The sequence below is a fragment of the Schistocerca piceifrons genome, chromosome 3, assembly GCF_021461385.2.
Source record: "Schistocerca piceifrons isolate TAMUIC-IGC-003096 chromosome 3, iqSchPice1.1, whole genome shotgun sequence".
NCBI lineage: Eukaryota > Metazoa > Arthropoda > Insecta > Orthoptera > Acrididae > Schistocerca > Schistocerca piceifrons.
In genome coordinates this window covers 383,513,328-383,539,010 of record NC_060140.1, presented here as the reverse complement: position 1 = coordinate 383,539,010, position 25,683 = coordinate 383,513,328, and the positions used below count along the sequence as shown (strand labels likewise).

At 43.3% G+C, this 25,683-nt stretch overlaps 1 protein-coding gene across 2 annotated transcripts in view; it reads left to right on the top strand.

The window, feature by feature from the left end:
• LOC124787679 (protein arginine N-methyltransferase 7-like) overlaps positions 1-25,683 on the top strand; it is a 118,624-nt gene that overhangs the window by 24,169 nt on the left and 68,772 nt on the right. The window contains exon 2 of one of the 2 annotated variants that reach the window (XM_047254498.1): positions 4,062-4,211. The exons of the other annotated variant lie outside the window; for it this stretch is intronic. Coding sequence (XP_047110454.1) covers positions 4,062-4,211 — 150 coding nt within the window. The remainder of the gene's footprint in view (positions 1-4,061; positions 4,212-25,683) is intronic. 2 annotated transcript variants of the gene reach the window in all.

The following is a 25,683-nucleotide window of genomic DNA, read 5'->3' as shown; positions in this document are numbered from 1 at the left end:
CAAAATATTTGTTAAAATGTTTTACACTACTGCACAAATTTGTTATTAATGTAGCAATTTTTCTTGTAGCTCCCATCCCATAGAATAGATGTTAACATTAATATGTCAGTCATTGAAATAATTTTGTAAAATACGTATGTAAGTATCAGATGTTTTTTACACAGCACATTTACTGTTTTCCATGTAGTCTTGCATATAAACTTAAGTCACTGTGGCTGAAAAATCCACAGTGTTGTTGTTTTACTGCTCTTCCCACTTCACTGCCTCCAAATTTAGCACTTTTGTTCAATAAATTTAATTTGAATGTATCTTTTATACATACCCATTGGCCATACAACAGTCAGTAATATGTTTCATTATTATTATTATTATTATTATTATTATTATTGTTGTTGTTGTTGTTTTTGTTTTTGTGATTTGAAATCTTCAGCTTGTAGATTTCACATTTATATACACTGATCAGCCAAAACATTATGACCTTTGCTCACCGTTATGTTGGATTCTGCCTGACGGCTTTGTGGCCACGTGACACAGTAACAGAAGTATGTAATCAGAGAAGAGACAGATGTGGGATCACCCTAGTGAAGATAAGGGCTGCAAATGGGGAAATCCATTGAGATAAGTGTCTTTTACAAAGAGATTATTATTATTATTATTATTATTATTATTATTATTACACAGAACCTCTGAATGAGTATGCTGCTGTCATGAGTATCTGTGGAAAGAGGTAGTAGAACAGTGAAACTACTGCTAGGCGCTAAATGGCTGGACGACCACGTCTCTTCACAGAAAATGGAGTTCGAAGGCTTGTCTTATCTTTAAAGTAGGATAGATGGTGATCTGTGGCATATGTGCCAAAAGAGCACAGTGCTGGAGCATGCAAAAGTGTTTCATAGCTCACCATTCATCATATATTGTTGAACATGGAACTCTGCAGCAGACCACCACACTTGTTCACATGTTGACCCAACGATATCATCAGTTATGACTGTAGTTGGCACGGGGGATTCAACCATTAATCAATGGAGATTTGTTGGCTCTTCAGGTGAATCGCATTTTTGCTACACTAGATCAACTGTTATCTACACAAATGTTGCCATCAAGGTGAACATTGGCTCAAAATGTGCAGCGCACCATGGATGCAGGCTGGTGGGAGCAGTATATTTTATGGAAGACATTTTGCTGCACTTGCGTGGATCTGGGGTTGTAATCGAAGACACACTGACAGCCGTGAACCACCTGCATCCCTTCATGCTTGATGTCTTCCCCAACAGTGATAACATCTTTCAGCAGCACAATTGTCTGTGTCTCGGAGCCAGGATCATGCTACAGTGGTTTGAGCAGCATTATAGTGAACTCATATTAATGTCACCAAATTCGCCTGATGTGAATCCTATACAACCCATCTGGGTCACTATCAGGCGCCAGCACCATGTACGCAAGTCAGTGGCCAATTATTTATGTGAATTACATGACCTGTCCATAGACATCTAATGCCACATACTTCCAAAAACCTACCAACAAACTATTTGATCCCTGATATGCAGAATCAATGATGTATTTCATTCCAAACATGGAAAAACAAGCTATGAATCAGGTGGTTATAATATTTTGGCTCATCAGTGTATAGGTTGATGACTTGTCAGATCAAATCAAATATTGGCATTGCTTCAAAAAATCATTTATATGAGGTGAGATAGAAGCATTTAGCTACTTAACCCCTTAACCCTAGCACCACTAAGCTCAGATCTGTCACATGGATGTGGGGGGGGGGGGCGGTCAGAAATTGTCCTCACATTCTTTTAACCCCCTTTTTTTTTTTAAAAAAAAAAATGAACTAGGGATTTCTTTACTGGGTTGAAAAACACTTTCCATAGTTATCAGGAACATTATAACATATACAAAAACAATAAATAAAGTAATGAATATGAGAAATAGTATTATATTTTATCATGAAACTAACACTTTCATATACATCAGACTTATATTAAGAAATCATGAAAGAACTTACAATAGCAAACCACTTCAAATAAGAACACAGAAAATCAAAGTCAGAAATTACAATTGAGTTTTTCCTTCCTACTCACTTTCACTTTCAATTTTACAACCTTTGCATGTGATTGTTTTTGCAGAAGGAGTGGAACACACATACTTGGAACACCTGCAACAAACTATAGACACTTTCATCATCTTGTCTTTTTCCTTTTACAGTTTTTACTCCTCAAACATATGTGACATCTTTCTCTTGAATAAAATTCAACAGATTGAACAGTTGCAATAATGCTGGGCAGGGTTTTCCCTAGAACACTTTCGTATTCTTTGTTCTCTCTTTCACAGCTGGCGTAAAGAGCTGTTGACCTAATTCTAGCAGATACAGACTTCTTACATTATGCTTCTTCTTATTCCAGTTTGGGTTGTTTATCATGAAAATTGTTCCAGCATTGAGACAGGCGATATATATCAACGTGAAAAAGAGAGATAATGGCCACCTTCTCGTCCCTCATTTTACTGAATGATATTGCTATATCGCTGTCTATGCAGCCTTTGGTTTCATTGTTTCATTGTAGTAGAGACTGATGTGTCCCCCCCCCCCCTGTCGACTCATCCCCCTTGTTATCATTGTGTTGTATGGAAAGAAGTAGGAGAATCTTGGTAGGTTTCAGTTTGGAGATGTATGAAACCAGGGTAACTGGTTCATTGCCTGCTTTCGGATATGTGAATAAGAACTTGAGGAAAATAGCTCTCGACCTTGTGTCTTCTTTAGCTGTTCTGGTATGTGTTTTCTGTTACTCTTCAATGTTCCCACCAAAGTTAACTTGTCATCATTGTAAAGCTCCTCGGCTAGGTCTATGTATAATAACGATCTGTTGTTATGTTTCTTCCACTTCCTGCCATCAGATTCACAAAGCATCTAACAACTGCCTTTGCACACCGGTTCCTCGGCAGGCCGTTTATCCTTCCCTGCGTAGACCTCCATTTTTAGAACGTACCGGGTGTGTGCACCTGATAACATCATAATCAATATGCCATACTTCCCATGCTTGTCTTTCATAAAGACATTAAAGGGACATCTTCCTCAAAATAGGGAGAGCATTTCATAGATTGTTAGATCTGTACTTGATATGTAGTATTTCACATACTTTCAGTCAGCTTTGTCGAAAACTTCACGAAGGGGGCAAAACTTATCCTTCTTTCATATCTTGGTTCTTGTTTCTTTATCATCAAATCTAATCAGGGACAGAAGTTCTCCACATCGAATACGACGCATTGTAGCTGTGCAGATATTCTTTCCCAGTACTTTCCCCCATAAGTTCTCAAGAGGCAGAGGTGTCCATGAGTATCAGAATGCCAATTAAGGCATACATTTCTTCTATGTTTGTAAGTTTTAAGTTCTTATTGTGAGCTTCTTGGTTTGTATAGACCATGATAATCTTCATTATTTGGGGAACTATAAACTTTTTGAAAGATTCTGACACACTAGAGGTCAAGCCTTCATGAGTCAAACTTTCACAAAAATTCACTATATTTTGTACTGACGTGCGTACTTGCCTAGGAGGCGTAGTAATATAATCCCTACCAGTTTTGGCTATAACAGTGATGCTGGAAGCAGCTGTGTCCTGTTCATCAGGGGATGAACTCTGTGAACTTGACTCATTTTCTGTTGCTGTGTCACAACTGTATCGTCTTCTTCTGGTTTACTTTCATCACCTTCACTTGCTTCATTTATTGTAGCCAACACCTCTTCATTTGTGAGAAACCTCTGATACTGATGAGACATTGTATTAGAACTGCGAGTGTAGTTGCAAAAACTACCCACACTTAAATATAATAGACACATCTAAATAATTAAAAAAAGTTAAATAAACCATGACAGCACATACTCGAGATATTTTTCTATAACTACCTAATTCTTGCTTCTTCACTCCAACGAATCAATATGTTACACAAATAAAAGAAATACTGCAGGCAATTTTTGCCCCCCCCCCCCTCACCAGTGGTGCTAGGGTTAATTACTATTAACTTAACCAATTCACTTTGTTTATAACTTTTTTTTCATACAGAACCAGAAATACTATGAAGGAATAAAGTTGGCTGTTCAGAAAATGCACTGTCAGGGAAAGAAGGCAAATGTCCTAGATATTGGTACAGGAACTGGGCTGTTAGCAATGATGGCAGCGTCATGTGGAGCTGACTCAGTTGTTGCATGTGAGGTATTAAATTACAGCATTTATTGCACATAAGAAACACAATTTCTTTGTTGTGATTTAGCTGTCTTACTGCAAAATATAAAATCATCAATTTAATTATTTTTTGTCATACTAATGTATGGTATGCATGTCCAACGTATAAGACTAGAAGAATGATATAGAGGTATCAATAGAACGAAGTTCTGTTTCACTGATTATGATGCTCTTTAGTAGCACCTTTAGCAGGGAGATGACCATGTAAGACATAAATCACTATACAAGTTTCAGACTTAAGTTAATCTTTTGTGAATGTTTTAATGTATAGAGATGGCACAACCTTACTATTTCTTGTGAGATCTGAAATTCATTTTCTGCAGTTAAGTCTTTGAGAAGTTGCCCTGATGGCACGCTATTGAGAAATACTACTTGGAACTATTTTGTTTTACTGTGTACATGACATCTTGTTCTTCATTTATTAATTGTCATATTTTACAGTAGAAGACTATGGCACATATTTATCTGCCCAAAGAACTTAATGTACCTGCTATTAGAGTAGAAGCTCAAAGCTTATTCAGCTCCCTTCCTTTCCTTCCAGTTTCCTCTATCCAGCTAACACTGGATCGGGAATGGTGTGGTTATTCGCCGGTTTCACGGAGGACCATACTGTTATATGGCTATTATTACAATGGGATCGCCACTCCCAAAGGTATTTTACACCTACTGCTAGCTCCTACTGTATGCACCTAGTGTAACTGCACAGTCAAATGTGACACTGTTGTTCAAATGTTTGCATATTGTGTATCTGAGGCGGTACGTGGGAGCCAGTTCAGTATTTACGTAGGTGGATGTAGAAAACACATCTGGTCTGGCCAACAGACCACCCTCCTTTTGTTAATCTGTGATGTGGATTCAAACCAGGGCCAATGTTCCGTGCCACCGTCTCCAAAATCCAAAAGCTGGGGATGAAGGCCAAAGCAGTCCGCTGTGAAGCCATTGGTGCATGTGACCTTTTTGGTGTCAGATGGATATGATGATGATCATACCATTCCTTGTATGGTTGTTGACATCTACCTGAGGAAACCAGTGAGTTTCTCCCCCCCCCCCCCCCTTCCATTGCCGCCTTGGTAGCACAGCAAAATGAGAAGGGTAAAGACAGACTAAAACCTCACCCTTAAAAATGGCTTCCATACATTAATGGTTTCAGAACACATGCGGCGGAACTGAAACGGCAAATACAGGAAGACCCTCTGTGCTTGTGTTTGCAGGAAATGGATTTTAAAGCATCTAATGCCCTTGTCATAAGGGGCTGTACACTCTATCGTGAGGATAACTTGACTGGCGAAATAGTCAAGGGAGCTGTTGCTTTGTTTGTTAATAATGCGCACCACTTCTCTGCTCTCCACTAGCTACTAACCTGCAAGTGGTTGCAGCTGAGGTTCACGTATGTGAGAGGGCCACTATTTGCTTGCTACATTTACCCCCACGTGATGTGACTGACTCCGAGGCTGTAGCAGGTCTCATAGAACAACTCACTCAACCATTTCCCCCACCTGCGAGACTTCAGTGCATATCATACTGTGCGCGCGGGCTCTTCTTCCCGTGGTGGCACATTGGAGTGTGAATGTATAGTGCGAGAGAACTTACTGTCCTCCCCTTGTTTCCACTCACAATAACTAACGGAACAAGTTGTCTGGTATAATTGTTTATTTCATTAAACGTTACAACTTGCACAGGCAGCACGCCAACTGCGGCTCCTGGCTTAGCTGGAAGACATACACGCCCGTCCGCTACGGGGTCTCGCAGCTACCTGCCCGGCCGTTACAACGGCTAATCCTACCTGCACGCACAAAGGACCTGGGCAATCCACTTCTGCACGTAGGTTGCAAATTCTTCCAACAGGGAGCAGACCATACTGGACAGTCTGACCTGTCCAGTTTGAAGCTGCCACTAGATGGCAGTTGGAGTGAGCAGCAGAGTCCAAACATACCCCCACTCTAAAATGAGTTTCTCATTTTACAAATAACCAAAATTTTAACAAACAACAAAACCAAAACAAGTAAACAATAAAAATATGACTAGACACAATATCAATGCACATAAAACATGAATACATGAACATTTGGGATGCCCACATCACCAAAACACCACTGTCATGCTACATGTGAAACACGATGGGTACTAACATGCAGGACACAAAACAATAAAGTATAAATATTATACTGCAAAAAAACATGAATTCAATACTAACAGCAGTTAGTCCACAAGAAACATCCACAGCTTCCCAAGCTGATTTTATGAATTATGAGGTTATTCCAGTAAATGGCAATTTGGCAGTGGCTCTGTATCATATACCACTACACAGATCTGAGGGATCACTTAACTGATTCACTGCTTAGGTAGGGGACACAATTTTGCTATACGAGGTGCATTCAAGTTCTAAGGCCTCCGATTTTTTTTCTCCGGACTGGAAAGAGATAGAAACATGCGCATTGTTTTAAAATGAGGCCGCGTTCATTGTCAATACGTCCCAGAGATGGCAGCATTGTACGGCAGATGGAATTTTACCGCCAGCGGCGAGAATGAGAACTGTTTTAAATACTTAAAATGGCGAAGTTTTCCTTACTTGAACAGCGTGCAATCATTCGTTTTCTGAATTTGCGTGGTGTGAAACCAATTGAAATTCATCGACAGTTGAAGGAGACATGTGGTGATGGAGTTAGGGATGTGTCGAAAGTGCGTTCATGGCTGCGACAGTTTAATGAAGGCAGAACATCATGTGACAACAAACCGAAACAACCTCGGGCTCGCACAAGCCGGTCTGACGACATGATCGAGAAAGTAGAGAGAATTGTTTTGGGGGATCGCCGAATGACTGTTGAACAGATCGCCTCCAGAGTTGGCATTTCTGTGGGTTCTGTGCACACAATCCTGCATGACGACCTGAAAATGCGAAAAGTGTCATCCAGGTGGGTGCCACGAATGCTGACGGACGACCACATGGCTGCCCGTGTGGCATGTTGCCAAGCAATGTTGACGCGCAATGAGAGCATGAATGGGACTTCCTTTTCGTCGGTTGTGACAATGGATGAGATGTGGATGCCATTTTTCAATCCAGAAACAAAGCGTCAGTCAGCTCAATGGAAGCGCACAGATTCACCGCCACCAAAAAAATTTCGGGTAATCGCCAGTGCTGAAAAAATGATGGTGTCCATGTTCTGGGACAGCAAGGGCGTAATCCTTACCCATTGCGTTCCAAAGGGCACTACGGTAACAGGTGCATCCTACGAAAATGTTTTGAAGAGCAAATTCCTTCCTGCACTGCAACAAAAACGTCCGGGAAGGGCTGCGCGTGTGCTGTTACACCAAGACAACGCACCTGCACATCGAGCTAACGTTACGCAACAGTTTCTTCGTGATAAAAACTTTGAAGTGATTCCTCATGCTCCCTACTCACCTGACCTGGCTCCTAGTGACTTTTGGCTTTTTCCAACAATGAAAGACACTCTCCGTGGCCGCACATTCACCAGCCGTGCTGCTATTGCCTCAGTGATTTTCCAGTGGTCAAAACAGACTCCTAAAGAAGCCTTCGCCGCTGTCATGGAATCATGGCGTCAGCGTTGTGAAAAATGTGTATGTCTGCAGGGCGATTACGTTGAGAAGTAACGCCAGTTTCATCGATTTCGGATGAGTAGTTAATTAGAAAAAAAATCGGAGGCCTTAGAACTTGAATGCACCTCATAGGCCTCTTAATCTGCCCATTAGCAGTTTTTACCATTACCACACGCACACACTTATCAGGACCGGGAAACAGCTGGTCAATGACACCCAGCCTCCACACCAAGGGAGGCAAATTATCCTCCTTGACCAGCACATGATCGCCGATCTGGGGTTGCTATGCTCCTTCCGATGTCCATTTTTTGCGTTGCTGCAGATCATGTATGTATTCTGTGGACCACCGCTTCCAAAAGGACTGGTGCAACTGCTGCACAAGTTGCCATCAGTGCAACCTGTTGGCGGGAACCTCAAGGACAGAGGGTTCTGGATGAGCACAAAGGGGCTGTCCGATTAGGAAATGACCAGGAGTGAGAGCAGCAGGAGAATCTAGGTCATCAGAGTGAAGACACAACGGCCTTGATTTCAAGCATGCTTCTATCTGAATTAATACAGTAGTCAGTTCTTCAAATGTCAGCACTGCATTGCCGATGACACGTTTGAGATGCGATTTCATGCATTTGATTCCTGCCTCCCAGAGTCCACCAAAGTGAGGGGCATGAGATGATTCCTCAGCATCAGCATTAGCGAGATGAGCCCTCCTCACATGTCTTGTTTGATTTAAATTATTGGCATTTACTTCCAAATCCCTTGAGGTGTTATCCCTGAACCTGATCAACTCAAGGGCCTGACATTTTGTTTCCAAAAAATCTATTAGTTGATTTAATGTGGTGAATGTTGACCCAGACATCTTTACCTCGCACTCATGACGATCTGTGGGTCGCATACTGGGAACATCAGGTTTGAGAGCTTCTAAGGCCTTCAAATGGCTGCATACGTGATTAATTAGTTGCCTATAATCGCTCGCTGCGCCGTGGCCGACTGTAGGCAAGGCCAACAAAGCCTTAGCATGTCTGCCTGCAATTATTTTTGGGTTATTGTACCTCTGCGTAATAAGTCCCCAGGCTATCGTTAGATTTCCTGCTGTGACAGGTATATGTTTCAAAAGGTCTTTAGCTTCACCTCGCAAAGACGAATTAAGGTAGTGAAGTTTTTGAACGTCATCAATTGAATTGTTATTCATGATGAGACTCAAAAACATATCCCTGTATGATGACCACTTAAGATAGTCACCTTCAAAATTTGGCAAGTTAATAGCGGGTAGTTTCAAAGAACTGACACTGCCTGATGGATTCGAGCCCAAAGGCTGCGGAAGCTGGGTGTACCTCTTCATTGAACCCTTGAGAGTGGATTCAACAAAGTCCCCACGAATCCTCGAATTCTGCCCTGTCCTTACTGTGATCTGCTGATTCATCTTCAATTTCCAGCCGTGTTTGAGACGACTCAAAATCAGTCTGAATCCGAGTCAATCAATTTAATTTTGATTCCAACATTTCGATGCTGGAACTGTCTGCAGACTGCACAAAGCTCGCTAAGCGCGCGAGAGCGGCCTTTGCTACACCTCTCTGCTTGACTAATTTTGTTTTCTCTGAGGGCTCCATTTTAGGACCAGGAAGATGAGAGCAGGAAGCCAACAGTTGCACTTACCAGGCTGCAGCGGCAGTATGAGGCAGTACGGACTGGAACAGCAGTGGCGTCATGGGCACTGGCAGCTGGCGTGGTAGGCGCTACAGTCTCCGGCGGCGCGAAGTTTCGGCAGGAGCAGGAGGTGACGTCACCGATGATGCTGGCACCGACACATTTCTGTGCCTCTCGCGTTTGAATTAGAGACACATTAAATGTTCACAAATATGTCCCCGATCGCCGTTGTTAAGGCTGTTATTGTCGAAGTCCCGAACTGGCCTTGGGACTCGATAGCAGTCAACAACGAAACCGATAATGTGCGCAGCTCATACGTGGTTTTCTAGAAGTTCACAAATACCGGAAAACAAATCCGCACGAACGTAAATTCCGCGTGGTCACTATTCCTGCCCGGAGGCCCAAAAAATGTACGCGTGGGCTCTTCTTCCCGTGGTGGCACGTTGGAGTGTGAATGTATAGTGCGAGAGAACTTACTATCCTCCCCTTGTTTCCACTCACAATAACTAGATGGAACAAGTTGTCTGGTATAATTGTTTATTACATTAAACGTTACAACTTGCACAGGCAGCGCGCCAACTGCGGCTCCTGGCTTAGCTGGAAGACATACACGCCCGTCCGCTATGGGGTCTCACAGCTACCTGCCCGGCCGTTACAACGGCTAATCCTACCTGCACGCACAAGGGACCTGGGCGATCCACTTCTGCACGTAGGTTGCAAATTCTTCCAACAGGGAGCAGACTATACTGGACAGTCTGACCTGTCCAGTTTGAAGCTGCCACTAGATGGCAGTTGGAGTGATCAGCAGAGTCCAAACACATACATTGTAGGCTTCGACCTCTGCTTGCCTTCAGGGTTGGATATCGGAAAGTCTTATGACATCTTAGGAACTGTGCATCCTTAACAAAGGCACTCCAGCTCATTTCTGTGCTGCTGCTGCTCGATCATTCTTAGCTATTGACCTCTCTCTCTGCTCTCCAGCCCCTGTTGGCTCTGTTCAGTGGGAAGTCACTGACAACTTTCATTTTAGTGACCAGTTCCCACTTCACATACCTACTGGATGGAGCTCTCCCTGGATGGACACAGCCATGATGGATGGTCGGCAGAGCCAACTGTGTTTGAATGCCATGACAGCGTCCAGGAGTGGGTGGACCACACTGCGCTAGTCATCCTCCATGTTGTGGAGCTCTCTATCCCAAAGTTCTCTCCTCATCATCCTAGGAGGCTCCCTGTGCCTTTGTGGACTGATGAGTTCTGTACAGACATGTCGGTCAGACGTGCAGCTCTGCGATGGTTTAAGAGCCGTCCAATGGCGGAAAACCTCACAGGCTTCTGATTAGTGAGGGCAAAGGCCTGATGCATCATCAAGGAGAGCAAGAAAAGGTCATGGCAAATGTTCCTGGACTCTGTGAACTATTCCACCTTTTCTACTGCAGTATGGGAAGCCATCAGGAGGATTTCAGGTAAAGGCAGTTGATTACGTAAAGCAGCATTGTTGACTCGATGGTATCTCCAGACAACACCTGGAGACATTGCACAAACAATGGCAGAACATTTTGCGCTGACTGCTGCCACTGCCAGCCAGGATCCAGCGTTCTGTTGTTACCATTCAACCATGGAAACAGGTGAGCTGGACTTCAGGTTTAACAACTTGGAGTCCTACAATTGTCCATTCTCCATTTGGTAGCTGAATTGGGGTCTGTCTGCATATCATGATACTGTACTGAGTCACAACCAAATCCATTGCAGCATGCTTCGATATTTGTCAGCAGCGTCAAAGGAAGTCCTCCTTGAATGTTCTAATCTTATATGACAGACAGGCAACTTTCCCAACTTGTGGAGGGAGGCAATTCTGATACCTCTTCTCAATCCAGGAAAGGTTTGCACATGTCCCAGTAGTTACCAGAGCATCACCTTAATGGGCTGTATAAGAAAGACGTTGGAGCAAATGGTTAACCGTCATCTGGTTTGGATGTTGGAGACGGGGCAGTTCCTAAGTCGCTCACTGTGTAGATGCAGGAGATTTTGATTCACTGTTGACAACCTGAACTTGATAGAGGTGACTGTTCAGCAGTCTTTTGTATGTAAACAGCATTGTGTAGGTATATTTTTTGATATCAGTGAGGCATACAACTTCAAGCATTCGTGGTTACCACACCAGGAGAACCTGAAGGCATGGCCCCAGAAGGCACTGAACATCTTGAGGTGTCTTAAGTTACAGGTCTTGGGGAGTTGACAGGGTGCATCTGCTCCAGTTTTAAAGGGCTTTTGTTCAATCGCAGCTGGACTAAGGACACACAGCTTACAGGTCAGCGAGGCATTCGTGCCTGAAAATCATTGACGCTGTACACCATGAGGGCGTCAGGCTGTCCACGGCTGCGTACAAGACCAGCCCTTTACTTAATGTTTGTGCTGAGGCTGGTGAACCAATAACATTCAGCGACAGCTTCTCAGGGTACACCAGGCACGCCAGCTCCTAGCACTCCCACTTCCCTAGCATACCATACTGTGCCTCGTCCAGTTGTAGAACACCTTCATACAAATCATCCACAGGCAACGAGATCATTTGGGATCTGTGCAAAATGTGTGCTGGTGTCCCTTGAGGTGGGGCACATATAGGTTAAAATCTGGGATTTTAACCGACTGCCACCCAGGTTACTTCAGAGGTCTACAGTAATTTTAGATTTAGTGCAGTACAGGAGAGATTGCACCCTTGCTTCTGATTTTAATGTGATATTTCCTGGCATTATAAATGAGCACCGCAACTATTTATCTGTCTATGGGTCTAAACAGGTGGACATTGTTGCTTGCTCTGTTTTCCCAGACTGTGCCCTCAACATTTGGTTGCCCCCAGAGTTCACTGTATGTGATGCCGAACTATCTGCTACCTTGAGAGCACTGGAGCAAATTAGTTGAGCCATGCGTACTAAATTTCTCATCCGTTCTGACTCCCTCAGTGCCCTGCAGTCTATGCAATGCTTGTATCTGATTAAGTAGGTCAGGATATCCAGACGCCCTCCTCCAGCTACAGTGGCTGGGGAAGACGGTGTCCTTTTGCTGGGTGCCAGGGCATATGGGTATTGTGGGGAACAAAAGGGTGAATGTGGCAGCTAAGGAGACGTGTAACGATTCTCAGCTAGCTCAGTATGTCATCCCCCTGCATGCTATCACCTCGCTCTTAAGATACAGAGTCATGCATCAATGGGATGCTGGGTGGCTGGAAGTGACAGACAATAAGTTCGCTCTAGTAAAGATCACAGTGCGGCCGTGGTGTACTTGCTTCCATCCACATCAATGGGATGAGGTCCTCCTTACTCATTTTCACCACAGCCCTACGACGCATGGCTTCTTGCTCCAGCGAGAGGACCCTCCAATGTGCAGTGCTTGTGGTGTACCGTTACTGTGTGCCACATTTTATTAGACTGTGTTTTATTTTCCGACCAGCGAGTCATGTTGGGTTTGATTACGGATCTGCTCCCTATTTTAAGTAACGTTCAAACGAATGTTGTTAGAGTTTGAGTTTTGTGAATTGCCAAATATTTCTCCCAAGATTTTAGGGAGCAGGTTTTAATGTGGTAACAGGGTGGTTATCCCACCCATGTTTTTTGTTGGTGGTCAGCCAGTTACATTTCTCTGTGCCTATCTTTTAGCTCCTTTGTCATTTTACTTGTGTTGTTATCTCATATATAGCTCTTTTTACTTTTTCTCTATTGTTTTAGCACATGTGAGATCAAGTGTTTGTATGGTCCATTCGAGTGCATGAAATTTTATGCCAATTCATTTATTTTAAGGAGTGTAATGATAACCTTTCTGATGAGTGCGCATAAGCTCCAACCACAAACACACACACACACACACACACACACACACACACACACACACACACACACACACACACACAGAGAGAGAGAGAGAGAGAGAGAGAGAGAGAGAGAGAGAGAGAGAGAGAAATAGCTGACAGGCTGAAGCTACAGTACTCACTCCGTCCTGGTGGAGAAGGCAGTTGAAATTCATTTGGCAAAGAATTTAATTAATAAAAGTATCTCTCTCAACCTGTACAAATCATGGAATCTCACACTTTCTTTAATAAATTGACAAAGGCATCATTACAGTGCAGCCAAATAATGATAGATCGACCCCTCTGTGGGTCCGGGGGTAAGAATAGGCCCACGGTATTCCTGCCTGTCATAAGAGGTGACTAAAAGGAATCTCCAACGTTTCAGACTTAATGTGATGGTCCCCTAAGGGGTTTGACCTATACTTTTCAAAATTCTCTGTTAGTGCCTACCATTTGGGCAAGGATGCCTTACGTGGTGTATCATAAATCCATCTTGCCTTCAGATCTGGCACACTCGATATCGTCATGGAGTTGGACTTGTACCGAGCTTCCGGCCACTTTGGCTGCAGTGTGCTCCAGGTGGCATACATTCCCTCCACTGTGCGCTTCCATCTTCACCCTCATGATACAAATGGATATTTGACACCCGAAATCCAGCACGGTAGCCAATCCGTTGTGGTTGGATCATCATGTACCCTCGTGGTGGTAGCCCCCTGACTACACAGGGATCGCACTGCTGATACCTGAGCTGCTACCTCCCCACATATGCCGAGGACTAGATGCCTATCCCTCTGGGGCATCGGGACTCCTGGCAAAGGCCATCCTGCCAGGTGGTCTTTGCTGTGGCTGGGTGGCACCCGTGGGAAGAGTCCCTGGTCAGAGTGGGTGGCATCAGGGCGGATGACCCGCAATGAAGCGTGGTACATCATCTCTCACTGGTGGGCCTCCACAAGCAGTCTCTAAGCGATCGAGGTCTAACCTCAATGGCAAGAAATACAATCCAAGATCACTTACCTCCCTGGCCACTCCATGGGAGGAACGTATGGCTAAAGAAGGCAGTGAAGTTTATTCACCCCGGTACCTCGTGTGTACACGAGTTTATGGTGAATCATTTATGTTGACGGAGCCTCAGTTTTTTGTGGAGCATTTGGAGGACAAGTTCGGGGAGGTAGAGGGCTTGTCCAAATGCGCTCTGGGTCAGTTCTAATCAAAACAGCATCCTCAGCCCAGTCACGCATGTTGCTCGCTTGTGACAAGTTGGGGGATGTTTCAGTTACCATCACGCCCCATAAGAGTTTAAACATGGTCCAGGGTATTATATACCACAGGGATCTTCTTTTGCAGTCAGACGATGAACTGCATGGCAACCTAGAACAACGAGGTGTTCACTTCATCTGGCGCGTCCATCGGGGTCTGAGAGATAATCAGGTAGCCTCCGGTGCCTTCATCTTGGCCTTCGAGGATGACGCCTTACCCGAAAAGGTCAAGCTGATGGTTTACCTCTGTGATGTGAAGCCATACATCCCTCCTCCGATACGGTGTTTTAAATGCTGGAACTTTGGGCATATGTCATCCCGCTGTACCTCCGGTGTCGCGCGTCGAGATTGTGGACGGCCTTCACATCCCAATACTCCGTGTGCCCCACCTCCCATCTGTGTTAACTGCAGAAAACACCATTCCCCTTGCTCTCCGGACTGTAGGATTTTCCAGAAAGAATGGAAGATAATGGAATATAAGACCCTGGACCGCCTGACCTACACTGAGGCTAAGTGGAAATATGAGAGACTCCATCCTGTGCCAATGACATCCATCTTTGCCGCCACTGCGACAATGGTTCTACCGTCTCCCGCTTTGTCGCGTACATTTGGCTCTCTGATCCGTCAGAATCCACCTGCCCCCTTGATGGTGGGGGTACTTCACTCCCGTCGCTCCTGCTCCATCTATTTCTGGAGCAACACCCCCACAACCATGGGGGACATCAGTTCCCACTTCCCAGCCGAAGAAGACTTACGCTCCTCTCGCCATGAAGGGGTCCCTTGGAGCCATCCCTTCGCAGGTTCTGACCAGTGGAAAATCAGACACCCGCCAGTGGCTGAAGCAACCACAGGTCGCTGGTCGTAGGGCTTCACAGTCCACGTCCGTCCCTGAGACTGATCCAGTGAAGCCCTCCCAGTCAGAACCACCGAAGGCACACCGCAAAAAGCAGAAAAAGAAGGCTCCCTAGAACCCAGACATTGCGGTGGCACCCATCCCACTGCTTCTTACAAGCTCAGCATCTGAGGATGAAGTAGAGATTCTGGCATCCGCTGAGGACCTTTCGATCTGCAGCCCTAGCCTCTTACCGTCTGTCCGATAGTGTGTGCACGACGACTTGTGTGGTAGTGACCACTTTCCAGTCTTTCTGTCACTGCTGCAGCATCACTCTTCTGGGTGCACCTGTAAATGGGCTATGAATAAGGCTGACTGGGACTTGTTCTCCTCCATTCTCACTAGTGAGCATCTTTCCAATGATGCCATTGATGCGGTGATTCACTCGGTCACCACCGGCACCGTTACTGCCGCAGAATCTGCCATTCCCTGTTCTTCTAGGTCCCCTCGGTGGAGGACTGTGCCTTGGTGGTCACCTGAGATCGCTGAGATGATTAAAGATCGCAGGCGGGCACTCCAGCATCACAAGCAGCATCCCTCATTGGAACACCTCATCGCCTTTAAACGGCTCCGTGCGTGGGCCCGCCGCATCATTCGCCAACACAAGCAGGAGTGCTGGGAAAAGTATGTCTCCACCATTGGCCTCCATATCTCTCCATCGCAGGTTTGGGCAAAGATTAGGCGGCTCTATGGCTATCGGATCCCCGTCAGTGTCCCTGCGCTTTCACTGAATGGAGCAGTTTGTACTGACTCCGACACAATTGCAAACTGCTTAGCAGAGCATTTTGCTCAGAGTTCTGCTTCTGCGAATTACCCACTGGCCTTCCGCTCCATGAAAGAGCGGTTGGAACGACGGAGCCTTTCATTTCACACTCACCAGCCTGAATCCTGCAATGTTCTGTTCGGTGAGAAAGTGCCCTAGTCGCTTGCCCTGATACAGCTCCCGGGCCAGATCGCATCCACTGTCAGATGCCCGAACACCTGTCAGTGGGCTGCCAGCGATGCCTCCTAGACCTTTACAACCGTATCTGGGTTGGGGGTGAGTTCCCGTCGCAATGGCGGGAAAGCACCGTAATCCTCGTTTTGAAACCTGTCAAGAATCCACTGGAGGTGGATAGCTACTGCCCCATTAGCCGCACTAATGTTCTTTGCAAGTTGCTCGAATGCATGGTGAGCCGGCGGTTCAGTTGGCTACTTGAGCCTCGGGGCCTTCTGGTTCCGTCTCAGGGTGGGTTCTGTAAGGGCCGCTCTGCCGCCAATAATCTTGTGTGCCTGGAGTCTGCCATCCGTACGGCCTTTGCCCGCCATCTTCTTGGACATGAGGAAGGCATAGGATACGACATGACAACATCACATCCTCTCTGCGCTTCATGGTTGGGGTCTTCGGGGTCCACTCTCGATTTTCTTTCATAATTTTTTTGTCGCTTCGTTCCTTCCGCATGCAAGTTGCGGCCTCCCATAGTTCCTCCTGAGTTCAGGAGAATGGGGTCCCACAAGGATCTATCTTAAGTGTCTGCCTCTTTTTAATTGCAATAAATGGGCTCGCTGCGGCGGTGGGAATGTCTGTCTCAGCTTCCTTGAATGCTGACGACTTCTGCCTATACTATATCTCCACTGGCATTGCGGCTGCTGAATGGCAGCTGCAGGGCGCTATCCGCAAGGCGCAGTCTTGGGCTGTAGCGCATGGCTTCCAGTTTTTGGCTACCAAGACCTGCGTTATCCATTTCTGCCGGCGACGCACTGTTCACTCTTAGCCATGGCTTTATATTGACGGCAAACCTCTTGCTTTGGTGGAGACACATCGATTTTTGGGTGTGGTTTTTGATGCCCGGTTGACTTGGCTCCCTCATATTTGGCAGCTTAAACTGATGTGTCGGCGGCATCTTAATGCTCTGCATTGCTTGAGCCACACCAGCTGAGTAGCCGATCGGTCTACCCTCTTACGGCTCTACCAGGCGTTAATTCAGTCTTGTCTGGATTATGGGAACCTGGCTTAAGGCACTCCTCCTTGCGGGTCTCTCTCAAGGAGTCTGTTGTTCTCTGCCGACTGCGCATTGGGCACACCCGTATGACACACAGCCACTTATTGCGCCATGAGGACCCACCTCTGTCGCTGCGGATCCGCTTTGACGGTGGTCTGCATACTGTTGGCCTTTCCCCTTTTAACTGCGTTCAGGCAGACGTTTGTGTTGCCCGATAGGCTCCCTGCCTTTTTAACGGATGACACTGCCATGGTAGGCTTAGTTTGGTGTTTTATTCGGGCAGGGGGCTTTTCTCACTCGATCTAAGTCTTTTTTTTTAGTCTGGCCTCGAGCCTACAATTTTAGACTGGGTTATTTTAGTGTGTTTCTTGGTGGTTGGCTTTACCTTTTTGTCTCTCTGATCGGCCAACCACTGTCACGCTCCGTGTGATTTTAATTCCTTTTGTCTGGTCTCTGTCTGAGTCTTTCTTGTCCTGTGTCTTCTCTTGTAATCTCCATTGTTCGTTTTTATTCTTTGTGGGTCTTTGAAATTTTTGGAAAAAGGGACCAGTGGCCCTAGCAGTCTGGTCCCTTCAATCCCACAAACCAACCAACCAATGATAGATCAATATCCCAGCATGGATCAACCATATATCTGCAGATTCAATTTATGCATACAGTTTTCTTGTGTACAACATCCTAGCAATTGTATCTGTGATTTGAATGATATAATTAGCTCTGTAGCAAGTGCAGTAGCTTCAGCTTGACAGCTCACTCTCAAGATGGCTGAAAGGTAGACAGCCGCAATATTACAAGAAGAAGAAGAAGAAGAAGAAGAAATAGAGTTCATGCAGCTGTGCTCTCGAAATTTAATGGATGAGTTATGGCTTCTTGAGAACACGAAGATGCACATAAAGTATCTCTTCAGGGAGCCAATGGTTTTAGATAAATTACAACATTTGTGAGCAAGATTATTCAGATCTTTAAGCTGTTTATTGAGGTGCTGTGGCCATAGCATAATTGCAAAATTTGACAGGTTAGTACATTTTATGAAATCAACTTCCATGTGTAAGATTTAAGAGAGGCCAGTTCTGCTATCGTTAAGGAAAGAAGCTGGTTTACCCATCAAAAATTCGACAAGATCTCTGTGACATCATACAATTCAAGGAAATGGATAGATGGTACAATAGGGGCCAAATCTGTTTGGGTTTGTCAGATGCTCTCAGTTAGACTGATTGCAAAGTTTCACAAACTTGGGGTAACTTCACAGCAAGAAACTGTTATTCTGTGCTCCATTATTAATATGACTGGTAGAACTTTAGATGACACTATGATGATACAAACGAGTAATATATCAGTGGCAGAGAGGACTACTTCACATAAACGTTGCCGGGACACTCAGATTTTGGTTCTTCCAGCTGGTAAAGGTAATGCCACTGTCTCATGACACAATGGTTTGCTGAATGGTAGCATCTATTGTACGATAGGTAAAGACTGGCCAGGTGGTAAGGATGACTGCTGAATTTCTGAACTTTTCTCCTTTCCACCAGAAGTGGAAACCAAGTGGTGCAGTTCCTTAAAGGCCTTAGGGACATCCAAAAATCCATAGGAAAGATGTTCTTCTGTGACCAATAGGGAATAACATTGGCGCTCTAAATCTCGATTGTGCTGAACACTTAGCTTCAGTATTAAGACTTGTACTGGCAAAATATGTTCATCTCCTGTGGAATTCTGTAGACTTCATTGGCAAACTTAAACCACTGAGATTGAACAGTTCCAATTTATTAGTTAACTTTGATGTGGTTTCCTTAGTCACCAAGGTCCAACTTTCGGAATCTGTCCATATTATTGCCATTTTTTATTTTTTTATTTTATTTTTTTAATATAGAGTTTCAGGTTTATTCAAAGATATCCTGATCTCGACATACTTTTTATTTGATAATGAACGTTTTGAACAGAGTGACAATGTTTCCGTGACTGGTCCCTTGTCCACCCTCGGCAACAAATCTGTTTACCTAGTACTCTGATGAAAAGATGCTGGAATCTTCTTGTTTGAAACCCGTAGTATTTTGAAGATATGTTGATATAGCATTTGTGGTGTGGCTCCATGGTGAATATAAATTACAAAACAATTTTAAACCACCTAAATTCCATCTATGCAAAAAATATGCCTTCCATTTTAGATATTATGGTTCATTGCAAAGATGATGGATATCATCTTGGGACTTGCAGTTAATTGGAAGCTAACTTACACAGTTTTATATTTACATGCAAATATGCGCCTCCACACTTCTCATGCACTGAGTGCCTTCACAAGTTTGGTTCACAGAGCACATAGCACTGTTGATGAGAATAGTCCACAGTCCACAACAGATACATAAGGTGCTACAAATAAAACCTAAGGTAGGCATAACAAAGAAGACAGAGATTTAAATGCATGGCCTTCCTGCTATATATGGGAACCAACTGTTAAAAATAGACCAGATCCTCACTAAACACAAGTTAAAGTGATTTTTGAGCCCTCCACCAAAGACAGCAGGCTGGGATTTAGAAGATCCCCTACAGTGTGGCCTTTCACACATTGAGCAGACGCATACAGTCCAAAAAATGCATTTAATACTGTAGGTACACTGAGGTAATACACTCCAATAATTCGGGTGTGGCAGAGCACTGCATTGGCACGGTCACTCTATGCAATATGAAAATGTTGAAATTTTAGCGTTGACTTCATCTTTTCGGGACTTGTGGCGAAACAGGTAGTTGAAATTCTTTTGGCAAAGAGTTTAATTAACAGAGATAGCAGTTTTGCCCTGTAAAAATAATAGAATCCAGAATTTTCTTTTATAAACTCGCAAAGATATTGTTACAGGAAGCTGATAACGATACATCAGTATTCTTGCATGGGTTGACCACAGAGCCACAGATTGAATTTTGCTGCCAATCAACATCTCTGTCAGTTTGAAAATGAAAACACTCTAGTGTTGTTGCATCCTTGTGGGACTCGACGATGAAAGAAACTGTGGAAATTCTTTTGTCAAAGAATTTAATTAACAGAGACAGCAATTTCAGACTGGACAAATCCAGGATCCATAACTTTTTTTAACTCACTCAGACCTAAATTTTTTACAGAATAATGAAAATTTTCCTGTATGTTCTAATGCTCTTGGGTGATTTTTTATTTCATTCATAACAGGCTCAGGAAGAGAATGCTTATGATGATATATTTGACCATTTTCTTTTGCTTTTTGGTAACCACACCAAGAATCTGCTGCTTTAGGGCAAAGTCCGTGAACAGGGTGGTCGTCTGTGGTCAACTTATGAAAGTAGGTGGCCCATACAGCTTTTCTCATTGCTGTAACATCATTCAGAGGTGCAGTTTGTCTAATGGCCAGTCCGTAATAACTCTGAAGGAGGTCTATTTCAGTTTCTGTCAATCCACCTCGGCCAGACAGGGATTTTCCATCAGATAGCAAATTTCTTTTCATTTATCTTTGTAGCTTCCTCAATCTAGCACCCATCCTCCTTTGCACATGTCCACAACACTCCAATTTTGTCACCAAGGTATCACCATAAACATTGAACTCATTAATTTTGTTTAAAGCTTTAGAGTCCCCATCACCTAGGTACTTCGTATATCTAACATTATAAACGGGCACTGACCTGTGAAATATTTTTAGAGCTCCATCACACTCCCTATCTCCACTGTAACCATCATAATTCTTAGAACACTAATGTTCAATATGTTGTACAGTGTTACCATGGCAGGTGTGGCAGTATTTAGATAAGCACTCAACATCAACAACTTTCCCATTCTCCAGAGAATTAGCACTTACAACACCGTTCAAGGAAATGTCCTTGACATTGCCATGTCCCATCAAGTGCAACAGCAATGTCCTTGGTTCCACTTACAGTTACAGTTCCTTTTACGGCACGTTTCATAGATGCTTTAGACACAACTGCCGAGGCACCTAAAAGTATTTTTATGTACTTGCTGAACCTATTGGAAGGAAGAGCTTTTTTTCCTTTTCACATAATTAATGAGGAGGCACTGAATAGAATTAGAGAGAAGAGAAATTTGTGGCACAACTTGACTAGAAGAAGGGATCGGTTGGTAGGGCATACTCTGAGACATCAAGGGATTACCAGTTTAGTATTGGAGGGCAGCGCGGAGGGTAAAAATCGTGGAGGGAGACCAAGAGATGAATACACTAAACAGATTCAGAAGGATGTAGGTTGCAGTAGGTATTGGGAGATGAAGAAGCTTGCACAGGATAGAGTAGCATGGAGAGCTGCATCAAACCAGTCTCTGGACTGAAGACCACAACAACAACATTTTGATTTAAGCAATATTTGTGCAGGAAGCCTTGAAGGATAGGGTTTGTAAGTTTTGTGAGGAGGAATATTGCAATGAATGCTTCACATAGATCCATGTTAAACCGACTTTTTTGGTTACTTCTGGACAAATCCCAGCTGTTGTTAGAAGTTGTTGTTGTAGTCCTTTCTTCTGCATTCCTGTGATATGGAACCTTGTCTTGACATGCTGTTCTATTTAAAACTTTTTCTTGCACGAAATGTTTTTCTCGCAAACTCAACAATATAAACAATTTCCGTCATATGTAAATGTTCCAGGATGGTCAACTATCCATGAAACGACGTTTCTTTAAGTGGGCGGCATTGCGCTCAACACGTTACACACTACATGTTGTAAGAATGTTCAGTAAATACAAAGCTAAACTGAAACAATGGACATGCGACTAAAAGCTTACTTACTGGTTTAATGTAATTGTTGCCGACGCGTACTTACGGGGGGGGGGGGGGGGGGGGGGCATTGACCCTGGCTGTCTGTTCCTGTTCCTCTTCTGTAATGATTTCGCTTGACAGTGGCCTCTCAGTTAGCAATTACATGCAGTTCTAGGTCGAGGTCAGCCTGTGAGACATCAAAAGTAGATAGAGCTAGAGAGCAACCGTCTAATTTTTAAAATATTGTAAAAATAGAGCAAAAATATGCATCATCAATAGTTTTTAGTTAAAATATGTAATAACCATTGAAAAGGAGCCAAATATGCGACATGCAAATGCATATGCGGGGTTTTTACGCTTCGGGAAATCCGGGAAAAACCAGGGAATTTTTTTATCTGGGAGAAAACTGGGGAAAACCTGGGAAATTTTTAGAATTTCAGGAATTTTTCATTGTTTTAGACTTCAGTTAAATTTTTGTAATTTTAACTGGTGAGAACTGATAAACAGCAAAATGTGTCAAAGGCTTTACGGAATACTTCATAACAATAAACCGCTGCCGACGAGTGTGACGTCACATCTGTTTACATTAAGTTGAGTTGTGTATAGGCAGTACCTTCTCCTGCTTCCGGATAAGTGTGGCTGTTAGCTGTATCAGCAGTAGCAACAAGCAACCAGAAAAAATTTTCGTGGCGCGCCCATGCTGCCAGGTTGCCGCATGCGCATAGCAGTCTGGGTTGGAAGGGGGACGGGGTTATTCTTCACATAGGTCGTGTAGACGTTTAGTGATTTCGCTATATCCTCTTTGTTTACACTTCAAACATCAAATGAAAATGTAATGGATTTCACATTATTAGTTTCAGTTTTCTGATTTTATTGTTTCCACGTTTTTGGCAGTCAGTCGCCTTGCAGAACAATGAAGTTCGTTTAGTCAGTTTGTTAAATTAATTTGACTTTTATTAATCTTTTCCCCAGAGGCAGTCAGTTTATTAGAAACAATGTGCAGCTTTTCATCTTCTGGCACATATGGCATTATGCCATAATAAAGAACCAAACAGTACTGTGGTACCCCAAGAAAATTTGCATCCAGAAAAGAGCACTGAAATGTTAATATCAGGTTGGGACCTACTTCATTGTGAATCTGGACATATGAATGTGCACTTTAAGCTGAATTATAGATTTTAGTATGGTGCACGAAATTCCGATGTTCTTGGAGTACCCTGTTTCTTTTGTGACATCATATAAAATCTCTTAATAACACATATGTATGAACATATGGGCTTCTCGCGTCATCGTAGCTGCCCACGACAGCAATGCCTGTTTTCTGGCACACTCTGGCAACTGCTGAAACAAAGCTATTTCTAACAAGTCGCGACAAAATATCGCGAATGGTGCTTTGAAAAGCGTTAGTTTTTAAGTAAATTTCATTTTATGCAAGATTAATTAGGTTAAAGTGTGCCGAGTGTACAGTGAATTTCTTAAATCACAGAGTGTTTGACTCTCATTTAAAACTTGACACATTGACGGCTAGCCACTTCGAAGAATTTTGAGCCCAGAAGACCACACATTAATGTCATTATTTAAAATTTTAACGGCACATTTGATGTTCCTTAAAGCGTAACACATGCAAAAATGCCACTATTTTATGTGAAAGCTTAGCTTTTCTTATGGCTTACTATGCTTCAAGACCAATATTATATGTGAAAGCCTAATTTTTCCTATTTGTGTGTTCACAGTGCTTAACAATGATGTTGCTATTGGCTGACTACGTCACATGTCCTATGCTCTGAATATCTGCTGTAATTGGGTGGCGAGATCATGTGACATGAGATATGACTGGCTTATAAAAGCGCATTGCAGTCTCGATGTCAATGCTTTGGAAACTGAAGTCCTGGTATCTATACTTTCGTAATAAGAATACAAAAAAAGTGCAGGGTATCATAATATGCTGCATAAATGTTGCTGCATATCACAAATCTTTCCAATTCTTTTCTGAAGTTCCACACTGCTGTACAAAACCTTTACCATTCAAAGTATTGATATTTTTGCAGCTCCAAGGGAAAGTATCCTGTCAGTTATCATGGAAAAAGTGCCATTTTTCCACCTTGGAAGAAGTGTATTTTCACATGGGAAAAAGTGCATTTTTAACTGAGAAATCCAGGAATTTCTTTTTCTCGTCCGTGTATATACTCTGATATGATCTGGTCTCCAATTATCATAATCATAAATTTTCTCATTTGCAGCCGATGGTATGACCGATATTATTTCAATTAGATTTGCCTTCTTTAAGGTTTTATCTCATTTAGAATTAATGAATATTTCTTTCACCCTATTATACACTCTATTGTGAGGCTACATTTATTTTGCTAGAAAGGTAATGTCAGAATGTTTTAGCGGTGCTCAGAAATTAGTTCAGTTTCAGCACCTCCACTCAGGCACAGGTCAATAGAAAAACCTGAGCTGAAAGCCCATGACAGAGCTATAAGACAATACCCTTCACATTCACTGACAATACCTGTTTGACAATTACATGTTAGAATACATTCTCTTTCTGTGCAGTTTTACATACCACTGGTATCATAAACCTTTGGTTTGAATTACATCTCAGTTATAAAGTAAATGGATAGAAAAAAAAATCTACTTGTAAAGCCACAGCAGGAGAACACACGTATAAAAAAAGGTTTTACTTAGGCAAGCTTTTGGAGCCAGTGGCTCCTTTTTCTGACAGGAGGGCTGAAGGGAAAGGAAGAGAGGTGAATGGAAAGGACCTGGAGAGGTTGGGGAAAATAACAGTACAGCCCTTCTTAGCACATTTCAAGGAGCGAAAGTGCCCCAGTGATAGTGTGTATTCATTAGGCAATAATCTGTTGTACGCAATCTGCTGGTATACACACCTTCCAACATTCTGAATTTATGTTGTTCCTTTAGAAGAAAATTTGGTTATACATCTTAGAACGCTCTGAAATTTTGGTGTTCTGTTCCTTAAGCAATTCATGGTTTAAACAATTCCACCTGGAGTTGTTGGCTTGTAACCTAGGCATACTTGTACACAGGTTGAGAAAGAAATGCCTATTTATCCTGGCGTGAATGAGTAATATTTTAAAATCAGAGGATTTCTCCATCAATTCATTGTATTCAGGTAGATGTGAGTAATCGTGATAAAGCATCAGCTAATCAAAATTTTAAACTTGTAAAGTGAGTCTCCATCGAGCTAGCCTGTCGTGTAATAGCTTAAAAGTTGTTAAGAAACTTCATGCTTGTTGCCGCAGAAGATGCCGACATGCTTGCCATAAACAGTTAAGAAATTTCTTCAGTGCCCACACAACTGCTGATGCCTCCAACTCTGTTGTGTAGTATGATCTTTTACACTGTAATAAAACTCAACTTTCAAAACGAATTACTTACTTTTCAGTATTGCCTTGATTGCCTGGTTTCTTCAAATTGGAAGACACAAGCACTCAGACCATAAGACAATGCGCCTGTCGATAGATAGAAATCCTTTAACAAATTCTCACTGTTTGATAATTGGTCTAGTACGAGTGTTCGGAAAAAAGTCACAAGT